The sequence below is a fragment of the Olea europaea genome, unplaced genomic scaffold (assembly GCF_002742605.1).
Source record: "Olea europaea var. sylvestris unplaced genomic scaffold, O_europaea_v1 scaffold1344, whole genome shotgun sequence".
In the NCBI taxonomy this organism is placed as follows: Eukaryota; Viridiplantae; Streptophyta; class Magnoliopsida; order Lamiales; family Oleaceae; genus Olea; species Olea europaea.
This window is the reverse complement of record NW_019230931.1, coordinates 144,699-166,033: the sequence shown is the minus strand read 5'-3', so window position 1 is coordinate 166,033 and position 21,335 is coordinate 144,699. Positions and strand designations below refer to the sequence as shown.

Below are 21,335 nucleotides of genomic sequence, written 5' to 3'. Positions count from 1 at the left end.
ATCCAGTTTAACGTGTTAAACATACTACAGTTCAAGCAATTACATATTACAATAGATAGATCGCTTCACTTGTAATGATCGCAAGTGTGCCAAAGTATTCCAGTGGTTCGACCTAAATACTAAAGGAAAACATCAACACGTTCGGCATACCAGCAAAGAAGGTTGTCACGAAAAACCAGTTAAAAAATAAAAAATAAAAAATAAAAATTCACGTGCATGGCCCAACCAATCCAGAATGATATTTTCTTTACCAATATGCACACACCCATCATTCCAAACAATAGAAAGGAAAAGAGAATCACTACATTAAATATTAACAGAACATCCCTGAAAATGAAGAAGAGAAAAACAGCACCAACAGAAAATTCCACAAGTTATGTTTTCAATGGCCATCTGAACACCTCCGCTAAGTGAGAATTTCCAACAGTGAATTTCCTCTTTAACCTCGGAGTGAAGCTCCAGGAACAGCGGGCAAACCAAGTTCGTCCTCAGTCTGTGCAACATCAAAATCAAATTAAAGACACTGCTAGCCATAAAAAAGCAAGACAAGTATGAAAATTCTAGTGCTATCCATACGTTTATGCAGCTGCAACACACATAAGAGGTATTAGCTGAAGTAACAATGTGCAAAGTTCCCTAGATTTATTATAATCAAGGCAAAGGAAACAAATGAAGTCCATTATATGAATCATGAAAATATTTAGATATGCCGTATATTATACATCAATTAAAAACTAGAACAAAATAGAAGAAAGTGGATCAAAGGAAAATGTGCAGGCTGAAGATGAGTTCACTTTTTGAAAATAAAAAATTTTCAAAACCTACAAGTATTTACACAAAAATACAATATAGCAGATGCTTAACAATTCTTGAGATCAACAAGTATAGGGAGTTCAAGAGGGTGAAAATCCATTGCAATAGACAAAACTAAACGAGAGAAATAACATGCTTAGAGGGCACCACAGCACCACCACTCTAATGTACCAAATAAATAGGTTACATTGGAACAACCAATATGTAGAAATTGCCATTTCCCCAAATTTATTTTTATTAAAGGAATATCTCTTCAGGTGCATAAGAAGAGATGGCTCTAATCATGAACTCAAAAACTTGTGACTTCAGAAATAAGACAGAAGAATAACAGCTCTGTAGTCTAGAAAGAAAATGAAGTTACCTGTGCATTTGTTCTGCTACCTGGGGCTGGAGCATGTCCTGTTGGTGCTGATGGCAAGTTGAACTCTGCGTCCAGATCAGATTCCTTATCCGGCTGAAGATAAGATGGCACACCATCACTTTCAGTTTCCATCCCCATGTCCGCTTCCAAAGCATCAAGCTCTGCATTGGAATATATCCTAAAAGGTGTAAAAAGTAGTAGATTGCCAAAATTGTCACATGACAAAAACAGTGAAGAGGTGAGCGGTCTTCGAGAATCTGCCACCTCGAGGACTGAAATTTTAGGAGAAATTCCCAATAAATGAGAGGCAGGGGACCGCCCATTTGACAATGAGAAGGTCCTGCATCAATTCTCGAAGAAGATGAAGAACAAAGTCTTCAACTGTTGGCCTGTCAAGCGTACTTGAGAACAACTTGCAAAAGACTTCTAGAACTCCCTAACACAACCACATTCTGGAAACTATATACTTGTTTACTTCCACAGACTTTTAAGGAAAGAAACAAGTACATCAACAATTTTCGTAGATATGGGAAAGAAGCACAATTATAACCCTCATATTTTCTCATTAAAAAGCAACGGAAAAGATGAAAACTGTTCCTACTAAGGTCCAGTGGTGCATGTTCTCATTTAATATTAAGAGTCCACATTTGATCTTACCACCCAAGAGCTCTTCCTCATCTATTTCATCAGGTACACTATAGCTTCTACCAAGGGACTCTTGAATCTCATTGCTCACATCCATGAGGTCCATCATCTCATCTTGTAAATTCTGCATATGATTAACACTAGCCAATATGAAAAAAGTACCCAAGAAATTATTCACATAGAAGAGTTATGAATCAGTGGTAAGATACAGACATCTATGTCTTGAATTTTCACAGTTTTCATCATTCCCTTCAGCTCTTTGTTTGCCGTCTTCAAGGCTGACGTCTGGAAAGAATGTGGCAAGATTAGATATTGAGTAATTTGATTACTAAACAAATGCATCTGATTTTCTAAACGTGGCAATGAAGCATCCATATCCAACTTTAAATAGGCACATAAACATTAGGCCTACGAAAATCTTAGGACGTAGATAAGACTACAAAATCACAAACTTCCTCACAACAGGTGGGTGATCCTCCTACCTCTATGGAGGTAGGCAGCACGTTCTGATCACATTACAGAATAAGCTCCGCCTCACAACTCTTGAACTTTGACCCACGGAGCGCTAACAAAGAAAACAAATCTTACTCTGAACTTGATGAACTGAGAATAAAAGAACTTGATGACAAAAATGTGAATCTTTCTTTCAAAATGCACAGGTAGTAATAGAAGTCAAGTAAAATCTCCGATTGAATCTTTATTTACAAATACATAATAAGTACATATTACTAGAAAGGCCAAGTAAAATCTCTGACCAAAGAAATAAAAGATAATGTCCATCTCACTTTACCAGACAAATGTACTCCACTCGTTGGCTCGGTGCATGACACGCTTCAGAAGTTCAAATCATGCAACACATTTTGGTCATGCCCGAGGAAACAGAAACACCACAATCATTCAGTATTTATCCTTGAAATCTACTACTCCTTATGGAGATAAGAAGTCAGAAGTTTTTGACTCCAAATTCTTGTAACATTCCCAAAAACAGTCTAAAACACGGATTAAATGAGTCATAAAAAGTAAAATCAGACGTTTGAAAGAAGAAACATGTGCAAACTCCAAAAACATACTGTTTGTTGCGCATCTTTAATCCCCTCAGCAGCAAATGCAACTTGATCTAGGTTGAACGTCTGATTGTAGAGCATATCACGTTGACCTTCATACCTGTCCATAAAACCCAACAAAGATGTATACATCAACATGCATATGTCTGCGTGCAGATATTTTTGTAAGCATAATGAGCAAGACCGAAGTCAAGGAAGATTGGGATAAATTATGCAAAAAAGGTGCTTCCAAGTGTAGCATTCATTTCCATCTACATATGAAGCAACATGTAAAAATGCTTATCCAAAAAGATGATATACATTCTTATTATTTCAACCGAAACTACTTGTATGGCAATATAAAACACCTGCTAACTTTATCCAAAATGTAGGAAATTTTCAGCAATTAAAAGGTGAAATGTGCATAAAGCAACAGGCAAGGCATATGAAAGGTGCCTGACTAATCTAACATCTGGGATAACAAACAAATTCAGCAAAATTTATCTTCTAGAAATGCAAAAATAGCACATTAAGTTAGCATAAGCATCAACATGGATCTATGAAATATAGTGCAGATCCCATGAAAACCTATATATGTGTTTTCACTTGATACATAGCTATAATCTATAACTCAGATACCAACCCAATCATTATTTATACAGTATGCAAAAATAAGCTGAGTATTAGAGGATGATGAGAAACCACTCAAAGTTCATGTTAAACTTTTGACATACGTGTCCGGTCTCCCAGTAGTTATGAAGGATGGAAGATAATGAAAAGACAAAAATCCTACAACTTCCGTAAAACTAAGCATTACTTTCAAGAAACTGAATGAACTTTCTGAATGTTGGGTCTTACAGTTCTAGCTATAGGAACAGAACTCATCTATCTAGCCAAGAGCAGACTGAATATGAAAGCAAATAGGGTATAGTTCCTATAACATTCACATAAAGGTATAGTTCAAGTAATTCAGAACCCCATGTTTTGCCTTCTAACTTAATCTTCGCATGACTAGAAAGAAAAAAGATGAGATGGAAGAAAAATTATTCCGGTTTGGCCCATGACTATCTTACTTGAGAAGGTTTAAATTACACCTTTCACTTTAAGATATTTTCCCTTGAAAATACCCATTATACCCAAGTCATTTCTTTCATGCTGATTAAATGCACCTCCCCTGAAGTTTGTTCAGCATACACGAAGAATCCTTGTGATTTTAGTAATTACGCTGTCCTCTCCAATCAACAATGACCGTCAAGAAAAACTAACCCTTTCAATATTTACATGAAGAACCCTTGTTGAGGGAATGGAAATGTAACAGGCATTTATTAGATAGGGGTCAATTGAGTGAACAGTAATGACCAGGACCACAAAGGGTTGTCTTATATATTGAACAAACCTCAAGGAGGTGAATGTAATTAATCTTTTCTTTCCCCCTTAAAGTTTCTCTTCAAATCAGACAGAAGAAAAAAGAAAAGAGAACAAATCTATCTTCCCCAACTTTATTTTCTCCCACTTTCTCCATTCTTCCTTCATTTATGGAGCAGAAGTGGAATTGAAGTTCTTAAAACAAAAATAAAGTTGAAAATTTTGAAAATATATAAAGAATAATTTTAATATAATAAATTGTTTAAAAAAAGTGCACAAAAGCCTTTATTTATATAGGCAAAACGATTCCCTAATTTTACCAATATAAGGAAAGAAAACTAAAATCTTAAAAGGAAAAGAAAACGAATATCTTAAAAAGAAAATAAAATCCCAATCTAAAAAGGAAGAAGAAATCATATTCTAATCAAGAAAGAAAGAGAAAACAAGATAAAATCCTACTACACTAGAAATTCTATTTGGAATAGGATTGTCCTACTTAATTTTCCCCAATTTCAAGAAAACTCGTCCTCGAGTTTGATTGAGAAAAAGAAAATCAATCAATTAAGAGGAAGTACTCAAATTATTGCCACGTCACATATTGAACAAATGTCCATATGTTTATTCTCTGCAACTGCATTGAATGACATCAACTATGCTCCTATATTCAATCTTCTCATCCTTAAGGACACTTCATGTGGAGCATTCTTGTTCGTGTGCATATAAACACTGATATTTTCAATTCTTTGTGCTTCTTGTGTTCTTTTTACTTCTAACGATGAAATCTTCAGTACTACCATTCTTTCCTATTTTTCTTGTGCTTGTGCAATTCTTTGACATTCGCATCACAAAGAAGGTATGCTAAACTTGTATTCTTAACTTGACAAGCCTCACCTTTGACTCCTTCATGATCAGCAAGTTCAAGTCCATTTTCTTTGATTCAACTCTTCTTAATTTCACCAAAATATTTTTCATCCTTAAATTTGTATTCCTTGTCAATATACATGCATAAGGAATTAGCAGGTATCGAGTTTTCATCTTGCACATACTTTTCTACCTCTATTGTAGTATATTTTTTCAATATCATCCTTATAATCTTGAATGACTTCTTTTTCGACCTCATCATCTGCCTTACAAATCTTTTACTCTGTTTACACTGGTTTTCACAAATTGCTCATCATGTTGATAAAAGAATAATCATCTTATCGTACCACCAATGCACATACATGTTAAATCGACCTATGTAAGTGACATCTACAACATAGGATTATGGTTGTCTCCAAAGCACATGAGAATCGTCCATCCCTACTACATTACAAACAATCTCATCTTTGTAATGCTTTCTAATAGAAAGTGGAATTTTGCATACCTTCATAATATGAATTTCTTGATCCTTTTTAACTAGTGAAACACTGAAACTTGATAGCAAGGTGAGTATTTTCTTTCTTCAACTTTAAAACTTTCACAAATGCTTTGGCTATCATGTCCTCGTTATCTTTGTGGTCTACTATCATGTTGCATATTTTATTTTTGAAGGTTCATTGTGTTTTAAAATTGTTGTAGCACTTCAAACTGGGTTTCTTTTTTTCTCTCGGATAAAATTCCACACAATCCTTGATACCTTAACGAAGTGCAGATTATGCTGGACTTTGCAACAGAGAATCAGAGACTTAAACTTTATTCAAAACCAAACCAATGAAATGTGGATTGCAATTGACAAAGACTAATGTACACCCGTGGTATTATGCAGTAAATCACTCGAAACGAGATGATACATCAGAAAATTGAGATTGTAAAAAGTAATATTCAATGGCACCTCCACTTCCCAGTTTCTGCTCTTAATTAATGTCAGCATAGCATTGGAATTTCATAGAACATTGTTCGATTTGGTTGTTGATCCCAATGAACATCTTAATATTTCCTCGCATCATTTTGGAGGGTGGATTACCTTGAATCAGTATGGCAGCAGTTCCTCTAATCCACAAACACTTAAAATTCTAAAAATGTCCAACAGGTTTTTAAAGGTGTTTCGTAGAAACATAATCCTAATGCGAACTCATACTTGTTATTGTGTGATATTTCCCTAAAGTATCCATGTTAATTTCCAATCTCACAAGCAGATTTACATTTCAGCATGCTGATAACCCAGAGATGGTACTTACATTCTCTTCTGCTTGAGAACCCTCATGGCTCGAGCTTTGACGGCTTCTTGTGCTGGACCTGGTCGGGTCCTCTTGATCTGTTCTTTGTATTTAGCTAATTCAGCATCAAGCTTATTTATCTTCTCCTCAACTGAATCACCTCTCTTATTGATCTGTTATAAACAGTGGAAACCATCTCAACATCTCAAACAAATAATTATCACGATCCCGAGAGAAATAAAGCTATCAACTCTACAGCATATATGTACAACAGAATTGGAAGTAAGCAACAATGTTATCATTTCACCAACTATGAATAATTATCAGGATCCCAGGGGAAGTAAAGCTATCAACTCAGCATATATGTATAGCAACATTGGACGAAAGCAACAATGTTACCATTTCACCAACTATGAAACACAACCCTTAAAACCCATGGTTCATCACCTTAGAAAGATACCAACTGTACTGCTTCCTATTTACTGAATTAATCATAGTAAGCATTGTGCATGTTAATTCACAAAAAAATTATATTCAGAGCCCATTTGAGCCCATTTTTGCCAAAACTATATTTTGGAATAGTGATTTAATGGAGAATGTGTGGTTAAAAAATTTTTAAAAAATGTTGGGTTTGAGTGTAATATTAATTTATTGAAGAATGTGTGGTTGAAATTAAGAGAGAGAAAAATGTATTTTGAAAATAATGTGTACCAAACAAGGGCTAAATTTTGCCTTTGTTGAAAAAATAGATTTTGTAATTGTAGTTTTTGGGAGAATGTGTGGTTAAAAAGTAGAAAAAAGTTTTGGATTCATGTGTAAATTATTTTATTGGGAGAATGTGTAGTTGAAATAAGTTTGGAGAAAAATGAGTTTTGAAATAATGGGGCTCAAACTGGGCATATGAGTGAATGCTTATTGACATGTAGCTACTAAAGAATTGCATACATCTAAAATATCAAGTATAGAATACAGTTATAGATGAATTAAACAATGTCTACATCAAGGCCAAAACCCTTAAGTAATAATTTCATTCTTTTGTTTTCTTCTAAACATAGAAGTTCTAGAATTTTAAGAGGTTTGATATTATTACTTGACAATCTCATATCCAATGGTCAAGTTAAGGTGAAGGGTTAAAAAGCCTGCAACAAGTATCCAGTATTTAAAATACGCATTTTTTAATACATAGGGCCAATCAAAGGAGTGTTGGACACATGCTCAAGAACAGACATGTTAAAAGCTTAGCGTCCGTGTATGATAAGAACAAGCTACTGCATTACAACTTGCCCATATATATTCTTCCTAGCACTTCGGAAACGATAAGACGATGCAATATTAAGGGAAACAAATTCGCAAATTACACAATAGATTCACACGATAAAATCAAATCCAACTCTTTACAGTACAAGTGTATCCAAATCCAAATCACTAAGCAAGATAGAAAACATCAAAAGGTACGCACCCGATCCGAGGCGTCTTGAACGGTGGGAGGGGGTTCTTTGTCTTTTTTTACTCCAAACACTCTCCTCATATTTTCTTCTTTCTAAATTCTTCTTTGCTTATTGCAGTGAGAATTAGGGCTTCAGCTTGATAGAGAATTTTTTAAATAATTTCGAATTTTTCCTTGTGAGGATGACCAATTCAAAATCTAAGAAATTGTAATCTGTCTTGGGGGCAAGGGAAAGAGAAGATAATAATTGAAACCCTGTACGCCTTAAGCAATCGGACGCTTGTTCACGCGCTCATTAGCTCCGCTTGGTTCTTATTTTTCACCTAAAAATTAATTTTTTGATCGATCAATCATTATTTTTACTTCATCACTCAAATGTAGGATCTACTTTTCTCTCTCGCGATCAAAAAATCAATTTTCATAATCACTATCGACCAAGTCCTATATTTTTACGGAATTTTATTTTTATATTTTTTTTGAAAATTTAGAACCGGATCTGAATAGGAATTTTTATAAAAATAATGTTACTTAGGCCATTGGATTATAATCCCAACCAAATCATATCTTTCAAGATCTAGTTTTAAAAATCAAATATGATGTTTTTTTATACAAAAAACAATATAAATTTTATATTAATAATAAAATTAATTCCTAAATTTCATACAAATCCTAAAAATCACTTCACATTCACTTATTTCCTCTCCCTCTTTTATCTTCAACGTTCCCTCTCCTTCTTTCCCTCGTCCGCTGCCGAAACCACCACCTTCCTCTCGATCGGAGTACCTCTACGCAAGGTGACGCTACTATTACCCGAAGTGCAGCGCAGTTCCACCTCATGCACAATTCTGCCTTGTTTCTTAGTTCTAGTTTTAAACCAGTAGGCGTCGTGGCCATTGTGCACAACGATACTATAAGGTTGCACGACTTACAGTAGCACCGATTGTGGACTGCAATCTGTAATGGATTTGATAAGTAGGCGGTGATGCAGCGGAGGTAGCAGCAACTGTTTTGGAGAATTTTTGGTGGGTGTAGTGATTGTGGTATGATGGAGATGGTGGTGGTAATTTTTGGTGCTAATGCTACTTCTATTGGTTGTGACATTAATGGTAAGATGGTGGTGGCTACTTCTACAGGCATCAACGTCGATGGTAAAATGGTGGTGGTGGTGGCGACGATGGTGTTGGCATTGATGTTAGTGGTGGTTTTGTAGTTAAAAATGGTGGTTTGCCGGTGGTGGCGTGTTAGCGGGTTTGAAGTTGAAAAATGGTAGTTTGTTGGTGGTGGTAATGCTACGGTGATGCAACCGTCGTGGCGTTGCTGGGTGACGATGGTGGTGGACGTGCAATTGAAAGCAATTGTGGGGGTAGTGGTCACAAGATTGGAGGTGGTCACAAATTATTTTGTTGATTGTAACCAATAAATAGATAAATTGGCAAAGAAATAATATGTAACCTAAAAATTTGTTAATTTATGATCAATAATTTTATAATTTTTTTTACTGTATAATAAATCATAACTTATAAAATTTGTGATTTGTGACCTGAACAAATTGTAAATTATGAAATTTTTGATTTGTGACTGTGAAATAATTCGTTATCTATGAAATTTTTGATTCGTGACCAGAAAATAACATGTGACTAATGAAATTGTAAATTTGTGATTAAATTGTATAGATATGTAACCTTAATATATTATATTAATAAAATATATAATTAATTAAATCATAACAAAATTTAAATAAAATTTTGATTTTTGGAATTTGAAATATTTGTTTTTAATTTTTGAAATGAGTGATACTTAACTTCTTAATTATGAGTTTTTCCTTAATTCCAATTTATGTCACGCTAATATGACATTAAATGATAGACTAAGGGTCTATTTAATTGCGAAGATAGAATTTGGGTGAAAGAAAATGAATTTCAGGAAATTGAATTGCCTAAAAATTACTTTACTGAGAATTATAAATCATTGTGTTTAATTGACATAATTTTCCACATGAAAAATGTTGAAATAAAAGTATTTTTTGGTTTTCGTTCGACTTTGTTTCAATGAAAATTGTCAATTAAAATAATAGAATTTACTGGTATTGGAGATAAAATTTATTTTCATTGCCAAACAAAAAAAAATCATCTATCTTTTGGTGTTTATTTGACTGATTTTATATGAAAATTGTCAATTAAAGAGAAATTTTTTTTATAATAATTTTTAGAATTTGTTTTCATTGCCCAAAAGGCAAGAAACTTGGAAATGGAATTTTAGGGGAAAAAATGCTATCAAACAATGCAAAAGTGGAAATTGGAATTGATTTTCCATTTTCTAGGGAAAATTTTTACCTATCAAACATACTCTAAATGAAATAGGCCATTCAATCCAATATAATGGCATATTTCTTTCAATTTTTTATGTAAGTATGCACGTGTGATTGTCAAATAAACACCTAAAATTTGTAATATATAATGTGTGTGACTCTTCTAAAATGTATTTTCTATATATATATAAATATATATATATATATGCACACCATGAAAAGGTCAGATTCTAAAAGTCCAAGAACTTGACTACACGTTCTTGTTCGATTTCTTCATGTTAAGGACTAGTGCTATTTTCACTGCTGCAGTTATTTCGATCCTATCCTGTCCTATCCGGTCATCTAGCTCCCCAGCTTCAGCATTTACAATGCTATAAGAAACCCTCATTCTAAGTTGTTGACAAAACTCTAGCACCAAAGTTCAAAAACACAATACTCAAACGCATGTTAGCTTTATTCTACCCAACTTAAGTTCCATATCCCAAATACTCAAAATGCTGTATAGCAGGAAAGCATATCAACCTTCATCAAGAAGTGCAACATTGGGAACAGTGAAGGTTTATAAGAAAGGAGAAGCTTCAGCAAACAAAGCCCAGAAAAGTATTTTTGTTCCGAGGACAAGGAATTGAGGGGTGTGAACTGTCTTGAACTTACAACAAGAGTTGAGCTCAACTGCAATTCATCCTTGACCATCTACTTTTAGGCTATTGCTAGACTAGGATTTTAGACCAAGTTGCTTTCGTGTCTTCCCAACAAACAAGTCCCCAGATTTTATCAGGCCAGGAATGCGTCCAACAATAGGTAAACAGCGAATTTGAGCCACCGCATCTCTTCGACCGAGTGAAACAATTGCCATTGGTGAAGCAGGCTTGTAATTAACCAGAGCGTTTTCTTCGCTTCCTTTCATTAACATATTCAAGTTCTTAGCAGCCACCAATGCATGCTTTTGTGCCAAATATCCTTGTTTGAGTTCCTGCATACGATATTATGCTGTAAGAATAATAACAATGAAAATTGAAAGAACGAACTCAATTTCATATAAAAGATTCTTCAAATAGAACTATTACTGGTTATTTTTTTCATTATTTATCCTGCTTAATATTTCTATGAAACACTCGTCCAATTAGGAAAAACCATGGATTAAATACCTTCTATATGTAGTGAAGACCAAGACTGATAGAAGCATATGATTCAACATTTTTTTTTATCGACGAATGACTCCTTTAAATGTTTTTGGAATACGAGTAAAATCAGGTATCATATATTATCATGAAATCGTTTTATGTAGCATGAAGAAACTAATACTTTGAGCCAAATAAAGTGAAAAAACAAATAATGCTCGACTTACAGGAATATCTGTGATGTCTCCAATACCAAAGACATTCTTGTGACCCTTGACCCTCAAGTTTGCATCAACCATTAGCCTTCCACGACTGTCTAAGCTATCCTTCAAAACAGTCTCCTTTAGCCATGACGAACCAATTGGCTTACCCGTGCATATAAAATGGCAATCAGCTTTTATGGTCTCTCCACCAGATGTTTTATAAACATCATCTGACCAAGAGTTCAAGTCAACAGATTGGCCCAAGATGACTTCAACCTTCTTTGAGATCAACCAATCATGGGCCATTTTACCAGCCTTTTCTCCAATGAATTCTAACAACCTTGATCCTCGATGCACCAGTGTCACCTTCTTACCAGGAAAGTCAACAACAATTTCAGCTGCTAATTCCACACCAGTAGGTCCCCCTCCAACGATCAAAATTGAATTTGCAGATCTTATCTTGTCATGCTCTACAACCAGGAAAATAAGTCGGAAGCCCAATCATAGCGTCCATTAAACGGCGGTTTGGATTTGAAGTAAAGACCCAGAAATGCTTGAACAAAATTGGAGAAAAGAATACAAGAGTTTTATAATTAAAATGAAAGAAAAGCAAGTTTTGAGAATCTCACAATCAGTAGAAAATTATGGATAACATCTAGGTTGATATCTAGGCTTTTAAGCGAAGCTAGACTATGATGGAATTAAGATATCACTACAACTAAGCCTTTATTATTATACGACTCAAGACACTTGCAACTTCTCTTATGAATTTCAAACACTGTTCAAGATACACCATTTACGGAAATGATTATTAGATGCAACTGCATCCATGCATATACTTCACAAAGGCATTTATGATCTCTTTTCAGATCTCTTCATATAAACCTATCCAATAGTTTAAGGACAAATATCTATGTATAGCATGTTGTTGGTCAATCTAAAGAGTGAAACCGAAATGAAAAACTCACCCATACAACTAATGAAGGTAATATGATGAGGAAAAAATAAACTAACCACTGAAGCTACAAGATTAAATTTGCTCGCATATTTGTGCCAGTTTTACCTGCTTGGTAGCAACTAAGTTTCTCATCTTTTGAACAAGGACCAGCATCTCCATGACCAGTGGCTATGACAAGATAATCATATGCAATTAGACGGCCTTGAGCAGTCAGTACTTCATTCTCTGTGATGTCAGTTGCAGCAGATGCAATAATGTGTGCACTAGGAATGTATTCCAAGTGATTAATCACTGATCTCTGTGCAAATGATGGTTCAACCATTGATCTCAAGCTTGCCCAGGAAATCTCAAAGTACTCCTTCCTGCAGTTTCAGTTTTAGTTAAGCAAATGGAACCAAACTTATAAGATGTTTTAAATTATAGTTAACTGCAAAGATCAATTTCAAGTTGCAACTCTATGTCATCTCATTATAATGTTGATGTATTCAACATAAATTAGGTTAAATCCTGCCAATGTGTGAGAATTTTGACATCAACCATGAAAGATATTATACAAACAGCAAGAAACCAATGGACTAAAAGAAAGTTTTCAACACCGTACTTTTTGGATGTGTGGACCCGTATTATTCAATACATTTTAACTGTTAATAATGCTTATTTGGAAAATTACCACCTGTATTAGGTCGCCTTAATATTTCCTCACGTAAAGGAATTAGGACGAGACTCTTTTTTATGATGCAGAGGAAAAACAGAGATATGTGAGATCTGAAAACACTATAATCATTCTTCTTCTTCTTCTTCAATATAGTTAAATCCTGCAGTGGCGTCAAGGGGATGTAACTCTCGTATTGAGAGTGAACCATTCTAAATTGTGTGTGTTTTCTTGATTTTTATTTTCTATGTTTCGTATTGTTATTTCTCTTGGTGATATAGGATTAACAATTAACCCATAACAATATCAACCATCCACACCTGGTGAATCCTTAAAACCACTTGAGAATCTTTAAATTTATTCCTAAAGATCAGTCAAGGATGTACAAGATCATGTTCTGAATTAGATCTCGTTGAACTGTTGAGTGTTCCTTCTATATGATGTAAAGAATTAAGACATACCTGAGCCTTAAAAAGTTGACAATAAATAATGCTGGTGGTACTACACTTTTTTATTAATAAGTTATGAATTTTTACACTTATGTGAAATATAAATCCAGTACATTCAAGGGAAAAACTTACCCCCCAGAAATGTGGTTTAACCATAGTTTAAAACAACTGTTCGAGGCTTTCTCCTTTAGGCATAACTCACGTGAAGCTATCATTAAACGTCTTGAAGCTTATGCTTTGAGTATCATGCCTGGGGCTTACACCTCAAGGTCCAGCCTCAGGCTAGCGCTAAGGTGTGCGCTCATTTGTCTTGCCTCTTCTGGACTTTTTATTATTGACCCAACTTTTTGGATTTTTTACAGTATCTGACAGGGTTTTTCCTTCTTTTTGTGTGTGTGTGTGTGTGTTAATTATTCTTCCTTTAAGGATAATACTCCATTCCAAGTGGAGAATGGTTACAGAATTAAAAAAATGCAGTGATGAGGAGGATGATAGGGGAATTAAATACATTGACAATTCACTTAAAGATTTTATTGTTACTTATAGACTCCTTGATTATTTCTACATCTAAAAGTTATAGCAATTTATTATGTGCTTCTAATTTGAAAACCTATTGTTATGAACTCCTTTATTGATCACTTTATGTTTGTTTCCAAGTTAAAGATTTAATCTTGCTTTCTTATTAAGGTTAAAGATAGTTTACAGTTTACTGTAAAAACATTTTTACATTGTTCTGAGTTATTTCATTGGTTCTTCTTTGGGGGTTACGCCACAAAATGCCCAGTGGTTTACATATGACTTGTGAGGTAAAGCCTGAGTACCCAAATAAGCCTTTTCAAACATTGATTCTAGCATCAATGCACAAGCCAACTTTTAGCTAGCTCACATTATCTATTTGGTTAACTTTTTCTCTAACAACTTCAAGTGCAAATAATTTTCTTAAATACCACAAGTTCTCTCAGACAACATAAAAGCAAAAGCTTATATCTTCTAACACTCCTGAAACTTTTAACCCTGCAAACCTGGCATACATAAGCTCATAAAATTATTGCCATGATGTAAAGTATTAAATTTACCCATATTGTAGACATACTTTGTCTGTGAATTATAATTACTTTGATTCAAATCACATGCATTACGTTATTGATAAAACCCCAAATACCAATTCGGGAGGGGACAGAGAGTGTTGTAGGAGTAAGGCATCCCAGCATCTTTACTTCCCTCCCAATTCTCTTCCTTATGTAACAAGGGTATGCTTACTCTTTATTTCCAGTTTTACTTTCAACACAGTATAACTTAGACTAACAGTTCATCACCCCATCCTCCCTAGAAACAAATAAATAATAAAACAAGGAACGATCAAAAAATAATAATAATAAAACAAGAAAACGGGGCATACATATAATTGGAATGTTATCAAAATGACATCCGACAACAAAATTCACAGATAGCCTTTAGCTCCCCAGATTGTCTCACAAAAAGGAAAACGAGGACCTATAAGGAGGCATTTGGAGAGGGGTTGTTAATAGAAGCAATACAGAAATGTACCAGGTGTATTCAGAAATTATGTGGAACTAGTACAATTTGCAGAACTAGAAGCCTTTGCACAATTTGCTTCGGATCTCGGTAAAGGTATCTATAAGAACGGCGTGTTCCAAGGTGTCAAGCGAAGACACTCCTCAATGCTAAAAGAACTTGTCAATAGACAATAGGAGATTTCCAACACCTATCAGGATTACAATTTTCATCTCTTTTTGTTGACATTGATAACCATCCTTCTAATTCTCCTTTCGGTGCTTTGACTCTTACATAAATTTCTTTCTTGGAAAATACCAAAGTTGGAGAAACAAATAGGCAAATGTTTCTAAATATGATTAGTATTCAAGAGTAAAAGTGAAACAACATTGAGTGTTTCCAGTCTCTGATCACCCTTTCTTTCCAGATTTATAATTACGACAAAAGCAAGCCATTTGTTATCCAAATATAAACTCAAATTATGAAAGTTTATATTTCAATAAAGATTTTATTCATGTGGTTAAGGTTGGTTAAAGCTGCACTCACAACAGCAATCAAAATTTTCATCATATGCAACTCAAAATTACAAAAATCTAATTAAGGGGGTGTATTCAATTATGACGTTTGAAAACTTTGATAGACATTTTTTAATTGATGACTTCTGTGGATTTCGTGAATCTTTTATAGACTTGTATGAAATTAGCGAAAGTCTATCCTAGACTTCTATAAACTTTCATTTAAAAATCTTATAAACTTTTGAAAACTTTTATTTGAAATAAAATTCACGTGGATCAGTACAATGGTGTAAAATTCTCATGTATGAGATGTTAGTTTCCACAATTTCCCTTTTCCTTACCCTTCTTCTTCCTATATAATAAAAAATAAATAAATAAAATAAAAATTCAAGACCTTAATTAAATGAATAATAATAAAAATTATACATGTATATGATAAACAGTAAATTTAATATTCAATATTATTAATATAATATACTTTTCAAAATAAATAAAAATCAATATATTTAAATTTAATTATAAATTTTTCATGTAAAATTTTATAATTTAATAAAAACATAAACACTTTTCACAAAAAAAAAAAAAAAGAATAAAAAAAGAAAAAAATTACAAGAATCCAATTAATTTTTTCATAGAAAATAAAGATAAATAGTGAGAGAGGGAAAGATAAATGATAATAAATATAATCAGTAAATTTTAATCATACCTCTAATGTTCGTTGAAGGAAAAAGGAAAGAAAGATTCAAAATTTCGTGATTAATGAGTAACAAATTTTGAAATTTTATATGAGTACTTTTTGTTTAAAAGTTAGTAATTCAGGGACTTTTATAAAAATTCTAGGAGCCATTAAGATTTGAATGTCCCAAAACTTCAAAACTTATAGAAATTTCTAAAAGTTTTAAGTAAATACAATGTAAAACTTCTCAATTGAATACAAGGTGACTTTTCAAGACTTGAAAGTCTATAAAAGTCTCTGTTGAAAACATGATAAAAAGTTTACATTGATTACCCCTAAACTTTTTAAATAGTAAAAAAAGTCATAAAAAACCTCAATTGAATACATGTAGGGTACTCCATAAACATACAAAGCAGTGAAAGAAATGAACACTCACACCACAAATTATACCTACAGAATTAACAAAATTACACATTCATTTATATTCAAGTTATCCATAACAGAGCCAGTAAAGAAAGCATGATAAAAGTGAAAGTGAGCTTACAGATCAATAAGGAAAACATCAGCGTCGTTTAGAAGGGTCTTGGCAATAAGAGAGCCGGCAATTCCGCCTCCCACCACCACCACCCTCTTCTTCACTCCAATCGGATCGTCCATTATCGACTCAAGATATTTCTATAATTATTCTCAAAACTAGGGAAATAAAATAACAGCCGATAAATTTCTTTCAACGCTGAAATTCACAAAAATGGGTGTAATAAAGAGGGAAATGCAGAAGACAAATAACCCATTTTCCTTTTGTAATGGAAAACGAATATGCAACGAGAAAGAGAGTTCCTGCGTAGTCCTCTGGGAGGGGCAACCTCGTAGAAATGGCTTATTAAAGAGTTATCCTATTTAGTCGACTCGCGGTTGGAGCTCCGTTGGGTGATAATGTGTCACTAATTGATAGTAGAATTAAATAACTGATTTAATTTAATCAATTATTTAGTATCAACTAGATTAAGATTGTAATCTCAGCGATTATGTAGCATTATTCCTTATTAAATTATCAATCACCATTTGTTTCTATTTCAGCGTGATGGCAGTGATTGCATCAAATATTTATTTATATTTTTATTGAGTGGCTAGAGTAATGCTATTTAAGTCAATCAAAGTTAAAACCTTAATTTAGGTGATGTTAATGTGACATTAAATAATAAACGTAATTAAATAAATTATTTAATTTCACATTTCATTCCGTTTATCGTCAAGCTTCATCTAAATTGAGATTGTAACCTGGATGAGGCTGTATAGCATTATTCAAGTGGTTATTATGGTTTGTTTGAGTCTTATTTTTTGAAATAATAGATGCTTAAAAAATTATTTTATATTAAAAGAATTTAACTAAAAATAGTAGGCCCTTGTTTGAGTCACATTATTTTCCTTAAAATGAATTTTTGAATAGTTTATTAATGAGAATGTATGGTTAAAAAATAAAGAAAATTTACGTGTGATATTATTTTATTGAAGAATGTGTGGTTGAAATTATGTCAAATCACTATTTAAGATTTTTTTTTTTTTTGAAAAAATGTGGCTCAAAAATGCCGTAGAAGTAAAAATAAATTCATAAAATATGGGGTTCAAATAAGGCTTCATTTACAAACATCATATAAAAATATCCCTAATAAGATATAGTCCATTTTTGGTTTAGGTAAGAATTAGTGTTTTTTAAGTAAATTTTGATAGAATATGGGACATTGTTACATCTACATCAAATTTTACATAATGAGTTATAAAATAATACATGTTACTCTATCGTTTATATGTTTAAAATATAATCAAATTTTTTATCCAATCTTTTCCCTTCACGTCATTTTATGTCATCTATTATGTATCATTTTTTTATGTACAAGTAGTATAATCCTAGAATATTTGATTCAAAAATTATGATAAATTTCACTTGGTTGAAAATTGATATAAAAATTTCCTAAAATTTCAGTCCTGCCCTCCATCTCTCTCCACCACTCGATAAATTCTTTAAATATAACTTAATACATAGAAAGTGTTATATATATATTATCAAAAAGACGTGAGTTTGAGGCTTTCAAATTCACCCTATTCAGATCATATTTGAATTGAAGGGTAACTAGAACAAAAACATCACTATCTTCTCCATATTTTGTGTAAATTGTATATATCATTTCATTTCGACACAATACACCTTATATCAAAGCAAACCTTTTCAAACATCTATGTTGTCCAATTTCCCTGTTAAAATCATAAATCATGTAATATGATACATTTATTATCCTCCTTAAAAAACAAGACGAAAAGAAAAAAGAATAAATAATTGCAGTTACAAAAGAGGCTCACTTAAAATAATTAAAAAATATACATTTTCCAACAAACCTACCTACCTTACCCAACTCCCTTCCCCCACCGCCATCCCTTGAGGCGAGTCATAGGTGTAGAGAACCATCGCCAGTGAAATACTAGTGAACTTGTGGCCATATGGGAATGTTTATTGGTACCAACTTGTATATCAGTGCTTTGAGTCGGAGGTAAGAGTTTTATGAAAGTTCCTGCACTTCACATTGGGGATATGCCCTTACAACTTTGTCTTGTAAATGTTCAAATGATCAATTGGATATTCTTTTCCCAAAAACTGTCGTTCCTCTACAGCTTAAAATCATTCAGTTCGACTTATCATCATCATCATTTTAAATCGAAGGAATGCATCGACTGCTTATCAATGGAACTTATATTTATTTATATTAAACTGTACGAATCTTGACAAGTAATAAAGTGAATTTTAAAGTCTAACTATTGTTTCTACATGGGCTACTTGTTTGATATCAATTTTTATCCTAAACTTTAGCTTCAAATTAAATTAATGTTGTAACCAAACAATGAATCAAGAAATTAGGTTAAAACTAAAGCCATACTAAATTTATCTGACGTAATTGACGTGCGAGACTTTTTGGAAATTTTTTGAGATCGGGTAGTTAAAGAGTTTCGGTTACACTTTAGTCAATTAATATCCACTTAATCCAATATCATCCAACCCCTTTGCTACATGTATTAACAATCAAATTAATCAGTTTTAGCTAATGATCTCTTTTGAATAAAACTAGCCATATTCACTTATTCAAGATTACTATATCTCTATGTAAATTTAGAAGCATAAATGCATTAATTTGCAGAATTCAATCAAGATGCATGACATATGAGAATATCTTAATCGCTTATCAATATGTATGTCACTTATTGTGTAAACTAGACAAAATATATCTCCTATCGATTTCAATATTGTCCCTATATTCATCAGTTGGTGATGAAGCAATTGAATTACATTAAATGCAAAATAACTAATTAATACATAATCTAAGTAATAATAAATTATCTAGCCACTCATAATTTTGGAATTAAACGAATGATGGAATTAAACAAATGAAGCATCATTCGGATTCAATTTCAAATCCCAAATTAGAGTAATCAATCTTGAGAATCTATATATGTTCTCTAACGAATGCATCTCTACTTGAAAAGACTGAAATAATCCAATTTATAGATCTCTCTCTAGGTTTAAAATTGAGACACAGGATGATAAAAGTCAGGATTTTAGTTGAAGTAGAAAAACAACAATGTGCTTCGCATATCCTCCAAGCGATCGTACCGGCTTAAGTGGTATAATCACACAGTTCTCTATGACTGGTCACTAAATCTTTTGCAAAGGCCCCTTGAGCATTGCGATTGTATGATCACTTTTAAGTATGGTAGGTTTCCTTGTATAACGACGATTCCTTCTAGATATAGATCACAAAAGATTTTTCTTAATCCCTATGGATTGTCAATGATTTCCTTATCCAGATGCAAAAGTGCTGCTCGGATGGATGCTTAGCCAAAGGTCTTCAACCATTATATACTCCCCACTAATGATAACGAGGAAAAAGTTAGATGCATCAGGTTAAGAGGAGATGGACGTGTAGTCTTGCCACGCATCTCGTCACTGAAATGCAACATGTCCTTCCTTGCCACGCGGATGTTTATGTGAGACTTTTCCAGATCCACGGGTTACAACTTTTGCTAACAAAAAATTTACGATGTATTCTCTTCGCCGTTTTCGGACCGTTTTATGTTTTCGATTTTTCAAAATGATGAAAATGCGTTCTCTTTTCCGTTTTTGAAAACCGAATTTTTGAAAACGAAAAACAATTTTGTAAAGAAAATGCAAAACGTCAATTTGGACATTTTCTGTACAAAACCCAAATTTTTTTGAAAACACAGGAAACAAGAAAGAGAAACTCATTCAAGCCCGTCTCTCTTCGGTCTCCTTTCTCTCTTCCCAAATAGCCGTCTCTTCATGCTCTCTTAACATCGACTTTCATCTCAAACACTGCAATTGGCAATGAAGGAGATGCACTGATGCTAGCGCCGACGTGGGAGACGACGCTGTAGTAAACACAGCGTTGCGATGGGTGTTGATCTGTGCTTTTGGGGGTTTTTTGGTTTTTCGATCTGGCGGCGATGGGTGTTGCAAAAATGTGGAAGTGGTAGGCGCTCTTATTGTATTTAATGTATGCGTATGTGAATCAATTCTTGACTGTTCGTTCTTGCAAAGATAATGCTTTATCGGCTCTCCCTTGTGGCGGCGGTGGTAGTGGGCGACAGTCTTTGAAGAAGATTTTTCAAGTATATTAAATAATTTTAATGGGATTTTCTTGATGACTATCAAATTGTTTAGGTAAAGATGACTGATCTTTATGCTTTCTTTATGATTAATTAGTTTCTTGTTATCAATTTTAGTCATTTCTTGTTAAGAGGTGGATTATCTACATATATTATATACCTTTTCTTCCATCTAAAATTGAATTTAGGGGTCTGATTTACAGATTAAGTTAAATGATTCAGATTACAGTGGAAATATCCACATTTTCTGTTTGATTAATCACCCTGTTCAACTAGACAATTAAAGCGCCTTAATATTCTTACTATGTGCCTGTTTGAGCCACATTATTCCAAAAAAATACATTCTTAAACAGTGACTTGATATCATTTCAACCACACATTCTTTAATAAAATAATATTACACGCAAATCAAAAACTTTTCCTTATTTTTTAACCACACATTTTCCATCAATACA

At 33.2% G+C, this 21,335-nt stretch overlaps 3 protein-coding genes across 4 annotated transcripts in view; 1 reads left to right on the top strand and 2 right to left on the bottom strand.

Moving 5' to 3' along the window:
- Window positions 1–196: 196 nt before the first annotated feature.
- On the bottom strand, window positions 197–7,893 carry LOC111375165 (vacuolar protein sorting-associated protein 60.1-like). The gene is made up of 7 exons (XM_022997959.1): window positions 7,825–7,893; window positions 6,387–6,538; window positions 2,890–2,983; window positions 2,033–2,104; window positions 1,832–1,943; window positions 1,175–1,335; window positions 197–493 (listed from the first exon to the last, which is right to left on the bottom strand). The coding sequence occupies exons 1-7, from the start codon at window positions 7,891–7,893 to the stop codon at window positions 440–442; spliced, it is 714 nt and encodes a 237-aa protein (XP_022853727.1). The 3' UTR covers window positions 197–439.
- Window positions 7,894–10,567: 2,674 nt separating this feature from the next.
- On the bottom strand, window positions 10,568–17,141 carry LOC111375163 (apoptosis-inducing factor homolog A-like). Of its 2 annotated transcripts, none has more exons than XM_022997955.1 (4): window positions 16,754–17,134; window positions 12,508–12,764; window positions 11,469–11,914; window positions 10,568–11,093 (listed from the first exon to the last, which is right to left on the bottom strand). In XM_022997955.1, the coding sequence occupies exons 1-4, from the start codon at window positions 16,864–16,866 to the stop codon at window positions 10,836–10,838; spliced, it is 1,074 nt and encodes a 357-aa protein (XP_022853723.1). In that variant the 5' UTR covers window positions 16,867–17,134; the 3' UTR covers window positions 10,568–10,835. The 2 variants fall into 2 exon arrangements, with proteins under 2 accessions (XP_022853723.1, XP_022853724.1); XM_022997956.1 differs by having other exon boundaries at window positions 10,904–11,093; window positions 11,465–11,914; window positions 16,754–17,141.
- A 3,625-nt stretch (window positions 17,142–20,766) lies between these two features.
- LOC111375160 (uricase-2 isozyme 1) overlaps window positions 20,767–21,335 on the top strand; it is a 10,157-nt gene continuing 9,588 nt past the window's right edge. Inside the window, exon 1 of the mRNA XM_022997953.1 lies at window positions 20,767–20,883. Within this exon, the coding sequence (XP_022853721.1) occupies window positions 20,767–20,883 (117 nt within the window). The remainder of the gene's footprint in view (window positions 20,884–21,335) is intronic.